We start from the raw sequence: 11,636 nt of genomic DNA, 5'->3' as shown, positions 1-11,636 counted from the left end.
GCTTTCAGACCTCAAAGAATGCAAAGAAAACAAGTTCATATTCAGAAAGTTCAGAAATCAATATTTGTTGAAATAACCCTGGTTTTTAATCACATTTGTATGCATTTTGACAAGTTCTCCTCCACCAGTCTTACACACTGCTTTTGGATAACTTTATGCCTTTACTCCTGGTGCAAAAATTCAAGCAGTTCAGCTTGGTTTAATGGCTATGATCATCCATCTTCCTACTGATTATATTCTAGAGGTTTTAAATTTGGTAAAATCAAAGAAACTCATACTTTTTAACTTGTCTCTCTTTTTTTTTTTTTACAGAGCTGTGTAAAACGGACCCCTATAGGCTCACTCAGCGCAGGGGGCGTGGTCTGTGGGTCAGTCACAGCTGATGGGGCGGGGTCTGTCCTAAAACAGGTGGGGAAAAACAGCAGCAGTCTGAGGCGGGGGTCAGTTTAGCTGTGGTCCAGCACAGACACAACATGAGAACTGAGGGCTGTTTTTCCTCTCGGCTTGACTCGTCCAGTCTCGGCTTTCCTTCAGTCAGACAGGCTTTCTGAGCGAAAACTGACGAAGAAAGGAGGAGAAATAAAGAGAGGACTACAGTAAATCACTGTGTAGAAGTTTCTGCAGCACTTCCAGACTCAGCACAGCCTGTATCAGCATGAACGATATTAAAGTAGCGGTGCTTGGAGGCGAGGGCGTCGGGAAATCAGGTAACGATACGCTGCTTTTGCTGCATTTTGTGTTTTTGAGCTAAGTTTTCTCACATTACGCCGTTTTATGATCATCTTACGTCTCCTGTCTTTCTTCAACAGCGCTGATAGTCAGGTTTCTGACCAGACGCTTCATTGGGGAGTACGCGTCATCTTCAGGTAAACTGTGTTTATATTATACACTGCGTTATGTAGCTACATCTCCTTTAAAACCAGTTTACTGCCTGTCTGTGTCTCTTTTTTATTATTTAAAATTTAGATTGAAACATAGAAACCACAATAGAAGACAGCTTTAATAAAGCCATTAGAAATAAAAGGCAAAAATAACGCTAAACAGTTTCTTATTTTTAGTAATTCTAGGATTTTAGAAGTGAGGTAAAATGCATTAGAAAAATATAAAAATTTGTTATTGTGGTCCAGTATTTACATTTAAATGTAGATAGCATTTACTCAATAAATAATAATAAAATAATATTAATAATATGCTCCACATCTAAGTCAGTAAAGTTATGTGAGAAAAAAATCATTATATCGCCAATGTTCAGATAAAAAGAGATGTTGGTTCTGATTCTGTCTCTAATATGACCGTGTGACGCACCAGGTGCATAATTAGAGTGATTACATTGATAAACCCCAGTTAGACTGCATAATAACTCATTATCCTGTACTAAATTACCACAGGGACTGGGCTATAGGGTCCCTGCTGAAAACATGAAACAGCCTGACCAGCTCATTCTGGTTGACCAGTTTAGATTTTAACCAACATAGGATGTTTTTATATGTGTTTGATGGTTTAGCTTGTCTACAAGCATGATTGATCATCCAGGACAGGTTAGAAACCCAGACTGGTCAAGCTGATTGACCAACATATCCAGCTAGACCAAGCTGGTAGACCAATATGATCAAGCTCTGTATAGCTGTACCTATATATATATACCTGTATAGCTAGCTATACCAATTTGTTTGACCTGCATAACCAGCTAGACCAAGCTATTTGAACTGCATGTTTACCAACAATCGACCAAAATCAATCAACTAAATGGCCAAAATCAATCAACCAAATCAAAAATATCCAACATACACTATTCTGGAAAATATCTCAGGAACTCACTAGCTTACCAGCATAGGTTATGTTTTTTTTTTTTTTTTTTTTTTTTAAAGTTTGATGGTTTAGCTGGTCTACCATCGTGATCAACCTGGCCAGGCTAGAAAACCAGTATGACCAAGCTGCCAGCATTACCTAGTTGGTTAACCAACATAACCATCTAGACCAAGCAGGTTAAATAGTAGGGCCAGTATGTCTAAGCTGGTTGACCATTACATTACATTACATTACATTACATTACATTTGGCAGACACTTTTGTCCAAAGCGACTTACAATATACCAGCTGGACCAACATAACCAGCTGGACCAAGCTGGTTGACCTGCATAACCAGGTAGACCAAGCTGGTCGACCAATCCGAAGCAAATCAACCAAATCAAATGCAAAGCTATTCTGGTCAAAATTTGACCAAGTAGCGTACCTACCAATGCTTACCATTTTAAATCAGCTACCAATTAAAGCTGGTCTTGAGCTGGATTTTTTAGCAGGGTGTTTTCCATTTCTAGCCATAAAGCACTGAGAACACATAATGCTTTGCTAAAGCTTGAAACAGTTACTTAATGGAATTATATGTATAATGTCTCTCTGAAATGTTATTTGCTAGTTAATTGTCACTATAGACTAAGCTAGCTAACAAATTGATTCTTTGTTTTAACCTCTGAAACTCTGAAATTAGTAACAAATTATGTGGTTCTATGTCTGGTTGCATTTTTTTTCTTCACAATATCAGTGTTAAGCTAATGTAAAAGCTATGTTAACCATCAATTTTCATACCATGTATGAATACCTAAAAACATTAAACTACTTCAGTCCTAGTTAGAGTATGAGTAACCAGTACTTAGACATAACAACAGGGAGACTTCCATTACATTCATTGTTCAGTACTATAGAAATAAACACTGCTGTAAACTGATGACATGACACTGTTATAAGAACCTGATGTCTGGAAAAAGGCACCAGTTTCTTTTACATGGCAGGGAGCTCTGCCAAGTACCCATACTGAGTTATTTAGTGTGGCAGTAAAGTGTGGAAAATTGCAAAGTGAGGCAAAATTTGTTTGTCTGACTGTGTCCAACTTGTTCTTTCCTTTAGAGTGTATATACAGAAAACGTATGTCTGTTGATGGAAGGCAGCTGAACCTCGAGCTTTACGACCCGTGCTCTCAGGTAAGTGTTTAGAGCGGTAGTGAAAGCAGCTCTAATGGTTATAATAAAACAGGAAAGTCAGAAAAGCTATGGAATATAACCCCCCTCATAAAGATTAATAGATGCATGAGGGAAAACAAGGCTGTGATATGATATTCGCTTAGTGAAGCTCAAAAAGTAGCCTAATAATTACCAGGATGGAAGCTTCTAGCACGTACAGTATATATGAGGACAGCATATATATATAAATTAAGTACAGATTACAGAATATTAATATAGCTCCTGCATACTCTTCACTTTGCATGCACAGAAGTTGCATAACTGCCCTGCCAGCCTTTCCATGTAGAGCCTTTTCCTTCCAGTGTTATTTCAGGCTTCTTTCCACTAAATTTAGCAGTGCTAAACATCAGCTTTGGCATTACTATGGAAGCCGGTCTCATCCATCATACTTAAATTAAGGAGCTTTAAAGGCCGACATAATTAATGGCTCTTATGCAATGACTCCACCAGCCCTACGTTGCAGGCAGCAGTATTTTGTGTAGAGACCCTTTAGTTTGTTTGCCTTGTGTACCCCTATACACAGTTACATCAGACCACTCTCACTGTGCCACCACAACAGATTATGACTAGAAGCACCGCCATGGAAAGCATAGTGGTGGATAAATAGCCTATTATTTCAGCTGCAGAGAAAACACACACACCACATTCACCGATCTAATAAATATGATGTACATTGTTAAAATAAAGAGACATATGTGAGACAGTCATGTGAGATAATGAAGATGAATGGAGATAATATAACTAAAAACAAACAGAACTGAAGAAAATGTCTTTAGATTAATTTGTAAAATGTAGTTAAATGTAAAATTAGAATCATTTAAAGCCCATTAGCTTATTGTTATAGGATTATCAAAGGAGTTTGGAGGAGCATGTCATATAAAACCCTAGAAAGTTTGATTTGCTTTTGATTGAGGAAATCCAAAGAGCTCTCTGACTGTAGATGCAAATAAGAAATAGGTTTTAAAAGATCTCAGAACAATTAGAAAGCAGATGTTCCAGTGTCTGGACAATAATTTACAAGTGAGGAACATTTAGAACAACTGCCAGCATGACCAGGTCAGTCTGTCCTAGCAGGAACAGCCAAAGAGCAGATAACAAGATTCAGACTGACTAAAATAACTGAAAGTTTACTGTCTTTATCTGATATTATTCTGATGGTAAGCCAAACACCCATATCTTAAATTATGTGTTCTGTATGTTTCTCTGCAGCCCTGCGAAGGGAAGTCCACTCTGAACGAGCAGATCCACTGGGCTGATGGCTTCGTGGTGGTCTACGACATCAGCGACCGCTCTTCTTTCCTCGCAGCCACGGCCATAGTCCACCTGATTCGAGAGCTAAACCTGGGAGTAGCTAAAAGGTGTGTAGGCAGCAGAGAGCATCGCTATTTCTGTCCACCATTCACAACTCCTACAAGTACTGTGTAGGTGGTCAGCAGATGAAGAGGATACAGGCACATTATATTTTCACGACAGAGAATAGTGGCTGGAGTGGCTGGATCTGCTGTGGGAGGCTGAGTAGGTGCTATATTAGTTTAAGGTCTGACAGCAAATATGTGACAACAGTTGTCTGGTATTGAACGCCTGACTGTTTTTTTTTTTTTGTATAATTGATCAGCTGGTTATCCATAATGTGCATGGGATCTGGGAATGTGCTTCTCTGCTTCTCATTAAACCTGTTTTGTTTGGTCATGTGAGCACCATCCAAGGGGAGTCCCAAAGGGCCAAACTGAAGCAGGAATGTAAACGCCCAATAAAATTAAATCTGTCCTAGTTTGAGCTGAATGGAAACATTCCTTTAAGCTCAGAGTTTGGGTCTCAATTTAGAGAATCTAATTTGTCGATGGATTATAGAAGGATTCCAGTCAAGTATGTAAACACTGGATTTCTGTAAACATTAGTCTCTGTGAGAAACCACTATTCTCTATACAAGAAGGGACATTTTATGAATGAGGAAACTGGTCACTTGCTGAAATATAACTTCTCATAATCCATAACATGGCATCTGTTTCTCTTGGCCTTTAACAAAAAAAGGCTTGCTGGTTACATGGAGGAGATGGGAAAAGCCCACAACTCAAGATCAAGTTCAAGCTGAATATTGAACAAAACACCACAAACTCTGTAGTGAGTTAAAATATGATTCATTATTTTTGTCTTTTATCTTTAAGTATTTTGGTCCCTCCCCGTTTAAAGAGATCCAAGCCTTGTTTGTGTGACTGGAAATAACTTAAAGGCACTGTCGCAAAGATGGCTGCTAAGTGAACAATTTCAAAATAAAGGTTTTAAAGAGGAGTTCTTTGGAGTATTGTAACAGAAGCACAGCTTTCTTGAACCTATCAAGAAGCTTGAATACTGGAAGTTTATTTCTAGAACTGTATATCCAAGCCAAGAACCAGTTATTACCAGTCCATTTAATAGTACTGACATTTAATGGGATGTAATGATACAAATGTATTTTTTTATCTTTAAAACCAACAGATAAAGTGTCTGAAATGTTCGATATGTGCAATGTGTTAATTTCTGCATGTTTTTTTTATTATTAAAAATCATTATCACCATAGATGACATATTGGATTGGTTCCAATGAATAAAGATTCTCATACAAGTAACCTACAGAAGTACAATGAATAAAACTGATTTGGATTGATCAATAGAAAAGGCAATCATTGCAGAATAATCATAATCAAGCAAAACTCAAGCGTGTTCTTTCCTTCTGTCATTAAAAATCACCTCTTTATTTCTCTCCAGGGACTCGGACTCTGTGGTTTTCCTGGTGGGCAATAAGCAGGACTTGTGCCACATGCGTGAGGTCGACAGGGAAGAAGGCCAGAGGGTGGCGTCGGACAGTCGCTGCCAGTTCTACGAACTCTCTGCTGCTGAACACTGCCAGGAGGTGGCGCTCATGTTCACTAAGATGGTGCGAAATGCCAGCCTCGGTGGCAAGGCCAAGGAGCGCCGGCGCCGGCCCAGCGGCTCCAAGTCCATGGCCAAACTTATTAACAACGTCTTTGGCAAGAGGCGGAAATCTGTGTGACCTCGGAACGAATGACAACAAAGCATGGACACTGATGATGCCATGATCATGAGAAGCCCTGTGAGGAGCTTCATTATGGAGTGCAAGAAGCATCCAGTAGAGACCAAAGAAAGACAGATGTGGTTATGTTTTGGCTGCTGCATGTCCCTGTCTTTAAAATAAATGTCTTAGCTGTGTTGTAGCTGTGTCATACAGTGTGTCAGACGGCCTGTGTGTGCTAGAGCATCTTCGTGAAGTGCCCTTCATCAACGAAACCTTACATGTCCCAAGTGTGCACTTCTCATTTGTTTTCCTATCACTTCTTTTCAAGTTTTCAAGTGTCTTGGAACTTTGGAGTTACACGCCTTGGAAATCCTCTGACTAAGAAATGGGACAATCCTTCAGGAACCTGATATATAATCAGAACTGATACTAGCACAGTCTGTTGTGATAGCAGAGGAGTGCTAAAGCCACTGTGTCTTGTAGGGGTTAATGCAACAGTTATTTATTATCGTCCACCCCATTTCCTTAGTTGTAGAGAGCGGACGTTAGCCAATCACTACTTTTTTTGTTTGAATTTTCCCATTCCACCTTAAATCGTGCAGTTGCCTAATAAAGTTAAAATATACTATGGATATTTTCCTAATAACAAGCATAAGAATTACTAGTATTATGTAGTATTAAGGTAGCTTGCACAATTTGAGGCGTAACAGACTAGCTAACTTTCCTGTTCCACCTTAAATTGTGTTGGAGACTCAGGTGACAGAATGTAACTGCTGCACCATTTAAGATGGAACGGTAAAGTGAAGTAGCTAGCTATCAGTACATAGTAATAGCATTTTATTATGCGTATTATGAAGCAAGGGACCATAATACATTGAAACTACATTAAACTAAAATAATGCAATGGTCATTATTTTTCTTTTCCAGTCATTTCTAATACCGCTTTGTTTGGAGTTTGCTCTGAAAATACTAAGTTTGGGGGGTATGCATCCCTAACACTTTATTCTACCCCTCTATCCTTACAATTATCGGTACACCCTACCCCTAGGGATAGTTCATAGAAGCAAGGGTTGAAAGGGGATTGGGCCTAAATGTTTATGTGTCCATATATACAACATTGGATGTAACAATAAGGGCAAATCTGCTACTTTTGATGTATGAGGAATATGTCCAAGAGGCACTCATAAGTTGTAGCTTTAAACATGTCGAATAAAGATTAGATAGAAGTGCTTTACAGTGTCTTTAAAGTATAAACGTTTCTGTGCAGGTTTACTGTGTGAACTGTTATTCTTCTTTAATGTGATTGCAGAAATGACTGATTAAAGCAGTGTTCCGTACTCTACTGTAATTTCTCTATAAACTGGCCTGTTTAGTCCAGTCACTTTTATTGTCAGTAGAATAGGATTTACAGTATAAAGCAGTTGCCTGGAAACTCTTTTGCATTTGTGTTTAAAATACTGTGCCCTATCTACAATCAAATTAAAGCGGCTTCTCCCAGCTCCACCCCCATTCTGTGGCCATTATTTTGCTGCATGTGTGGACCAGTCTGCTGTGTTTTGAAAGCTTTGAGTGGTCGCAGCATGTACACCTAATTTTAGCGGTGAGTACTGCTGGGCAGAACAGGGTGACGTGGCCGCTAATTCTATACCACAGACTAATTAAATCTTACAGAATGTTACAGTTACAATGCAGAGGGATTTTACTGGAGAGAAAGCCATTTAAAATGATTCCAGTTTTATTTAGGTCTCTTTCTCAGGCCTTCTCTCAGATTGCACACTTTCCAGATACAGATAAAGCCTGGTCTTGAGCTCAGTGAGAGGGAGAATTTCTTTTTTTTGTCAGTCCTGGAGGAGACACAGGAGTAGACCCAGGACTGGGACAGACAGTCAGCTAGCGTCTACTAAGCCAATAATAGCAGCCCAGAACTGTGATTAATGGAGGAGATTGCAAGGAACAAAGATGACAGGCTAAGAAAACTATTGTGAGAGAAAACATGGCCATGGCCTGATAAGGAAGGAACTGTGATCTAGTAAATTTTGGAAACATACTTCCTCTGCTGGCAAACAGGGATTAAGACGTTTGTGTTGGAATGACTTTTGCTTATCTATTTTATAGGTTTAAATAAATCATTCAATGTAGCTGAAAGCATGGATAGTGTAATAAAAATATTAATTTTTAGGGCAAATATGGAGCCATTTATCTAAAAAGTAAAGAAAATAGTATCAACTATACATTTAAGTACACTCCAGTACACTGACATTCCGAATCCATCTCATGGGGCAGAAACTACTGTAGTATTGTTTCCCATGACATTTGGCATATCCCACGGAGGACCTGTGGGATATGCACTTCAGAGTAAAAAGTTGGCATATAAACAAACCCTACTAATGATGCATTCAATGAAGTATCACCAAAAAAAGAGGATTCTCTGAAGCAGATAAACAGTAGATAAACCCATTGGCACAATACATAATGCTAATCATGGGTTAGAGAAGATGACACTCCGTCCAGTACTTTTGGGATGGTGAACATCCAATATAATGCTCTTGTCATGAATGCAATCAAATCCTCACAGTAGAACTCCAGTACTCCACAGTTGCTACAATAAAAGCCGGATGCAATCTGGTTTAATCCTTTTGATTTTGAAAGAAACTGTGAATGAGCAGATGCTCCAGTACTGTGGTTCATAGCTTTAATCTAATATTTTCAGCAATCTTCTGCCAGAAAACCATGATAACCCTTAGGTGAGTAAAATTAGATAAGAATCAGAGAAGTGCTGATAGGTTAATAAGCACTCAGCATGACTCAGAGGCACAAATCCTGTATCTGATGTGCTTGGAGTGGATTAAAATGGACCATTTACTTGTTATGTAACATCGGCCACTTGTTTGTGGCTTTGCAGTGCTAATGGAATACAATTATATCACGCATCTTCACTAACACCATAATTATAACGATGTGAAACGCGTAGATCATTCATTTTAGCTCAGAAAGCAGAGCATAATGCATAAAACCCGACACTGAGTAAATCTAATGGCATGTTGTATAACTGCATTTAGCGAATATGCTGCAAGGCTGTATGATATACACATACTGAGAACTGTATTATAAAGACCTATACACCTACTAAATTATGCAGTTATCTACTACGCCAATATAGCTGCACTGCAGTGCATTAAATTACTCGAATATAATGGAAGCCAGAAGCTTCATTTAATGTTCACATAAACCATTAACCACAGGAATAGAGGAAATCCTACTGCTAAGCAGAGTATTTCTAGAAATTCTGGTCACTTTATATTTAAAGCAGCACTAGGTAGGTTCTTTTTAAAGAAGTGAAATTACAGCTTGAAACTTGGTGTAATAGGAGGAATAGCGGTGCTCTTGTGTCTGTGCCGGAGCTCCTGCGAGGCGGCCGCGACCAACGCTCACGAGAACTGCGACCTGCTTTCCGACCTTATTTCTAACAGTTCTACAAGGACTACTGGTTCATTCTTTACAAACTAACACACAGACACTCTGGCAGAAGCTGGAAAGTGACCGAATATGTCTGTGAAAGCCAGAAAACGAGAAAGAGAAACTAATCGACCTGAAACATTTATTACACTCTGCAACTGTAGGGGGAGCCCACGAGCACAAAATCTCAATCCTACCAAGTGGAGCTTTAAACTAAAACTGTTACCAGGCTCCTCTTTTGGAAACAACTTCCAAGGTGGAGATTTCTGACATCACACAGTAAGTCTGCACATGTCTGCTTTTGTTTATCATATTATCTGCACTATAAGACACCCTTAAAACCTTTAATATTTCCAAAAGTCGACAGTGTGCTTTATAATCTGGTGCACCTTATGTATGAATTCTAAGAGTCAGGTTGTAAAGAGCAGTAAAGCCACTCTGCTGAAGTACAGCATTATAAATGAGCTTCAGTGAAGTTTCTCCAGCACTACACTGAGCAATATTAGCATTAGCCACTAACCGCAGGGCTAGCTCTTTCACCGTTTAGAGGTGAGTGTATTGGGCTGTAGTCTGCATATTTACTGTGTTAAAACAAGCTGCGTCAGATGAACCGCTAGGTGATAGTGCACTGGCTTACCGGTTCCTCAGTGTAGCTCTGTCAGGAAGCATTTACTAGTGCTAACCGCTGCTAACTGTGGCTAGCGCTGCTGCTAATGCTGCTTGAGTGGTATTGCTTTCTGTGTGAATGGGGATATTTTCGCTGCTGGTGTGGAGAAAGATATGTTTAAAAATGCAGACAAAAATCTTTGTGTGGACAAAAAAGATTTGTGTGGACGGTGCCTAAGCGTGTAATAGATTTTTATTATACATTTCTTCTTATGTTAAATATATAAAATTAAAACCTTGATTCTTATATGAACTGTAAAAGACAAATAAGTTAAGTTCAATGCCAATAAAAAAATGCATCTTCACCCAGAAGCTTGTTTGTCGCCACAGCAGCATTTAAGGTGGAATGGTAAATTTAGACAATCTAATGTGAGTGATTTACGGAGGCAAGAAAGTGTATTTAAGACACCTAGATAGCAACTACTTATATGAATAACCCTGCGTTCACACTAGAACCGATGAGTAGCTTGTGTCGCACCGTGTTTGTCGACCCTAAAAAATATTTATTATATGTGTTTGTATTAAATATGTATTTGTTAACGAAATTAAGATCAATAAAATGGTTACAAATAAACTTTAATAGGACATAGTGAGTGTTTTTTTGTTAATATATATATATATATATATATATATTTTGTTCACCATCCAGTAATTTTTATTCCCGCTTGATAAATATACATATTGGTGGGAAAATATGATATAAATATGAGAAATCGCTTGGCCACATTATTCTGCAGCTATGAGTCCCAAGCTTGCTAGACTCTTAGCCATTTCTGTGTGGTAGGAAGGAGAACCAAAGGAAAGGAACAAAAAGTTCAGAGAGCAAAAGCTTGAGGACCTTGGACCACTTTGTATGTGATAGGTCCAAAGAAGTGCTAGAAGCAAATCGGGTTAGAATGTAAGGGAGGAATGGTGTGGTCCTCTTTAGTGGTGTCTGAAATCATATTATAAAACATTTGGTGGATTATTTATTTATTTTAGGTGATGGAAATGGGCTTTTAAAGATGTGTCTGTTGAGAACTGTCCTTTGAAATGTTTTTATTGGAAAGTGGTTTAATTTAAATGTTAATTGCCAGATTGGCACCGCTAAACTCTAGCTCCTGTTTTTTCCACACGCTTGCTCTATAATAATCTTTAAAGTTGTAGTTTTTTCAACAAATACTAATGATCCCACCAATAAATTCCTCTAACGTATCCAAATCATCAACCTTTAAAAAAGTGACAAATCATATTATGTAAATGTTGAAGATTAGTCTGCAGCTGTTAATCCTCCAGGCTGGATCACACAGAAGCTCACAAACAGGGTCAAAGCTCATCATTTTGCCCTCTTATCCCGTTAGCAGCGGGTAGGAGCAGAGACAGAGCATCACATTCTCTTCAGCTTGCTGGTGCTCTGGCTGGAGTCCAGTATCTCAGGGTACAGGGACAGACAGCTCACTGCTGTGGAAATGAGCTGCTGGAAGGAGCTCTAGCTTCTCCAGCTCA

General features: G+C 38.8%; 1 protein-coding gene across 1 annotated transcript; it reads left to right on the top strand.

Annotated features, from left to right (window-relative positions):
- The first annotated feature begins 413 nt into the window (after positions 1-413).
- On the top strand, positions 414-7,532 carry rergla (RERG/RAS-like a). The gene is made up of 5 exons (XM_007259756.4): positions 414-707; positions 810-866; positions 2,904-2,977; positions 4,226-4,374; positions 5,762-7,532. Exons 1-5 carry the CDS (start codon positions 656-658, stop codon positions 6,045-6,047), a joined length of 618 nt encoding a protein of 205 aa, XP_007259818.1. The 5' UTR covers positions 414-655; the 3' UTR covers positions 6,048-7,532.
- Positions 7,533-11,636: the final 4,104 nt, after the last annotated feature.

The sequence above is a fragment of the Astyanax mexicanus genome, chromosome 2 (genome assembly GCF_023375975.1).
Source record: "Astyanax mexicanus isolate ESR-SI-001 chromosome 2, AstMex3_surface, whole genome shotgun sequence".
Lineage (NCBI taxonomy): Eukaryota > Metazoa > Chordata > Actinopteri > Characiformes > Acestrorhamphidae > Astyanax > Astyanax mexicanus.
The sequence above is the reverse complement of the archived record's forward strand: the minus strand, read 5'-3'. Positions and strand labels throughout refer to the sequence as shown.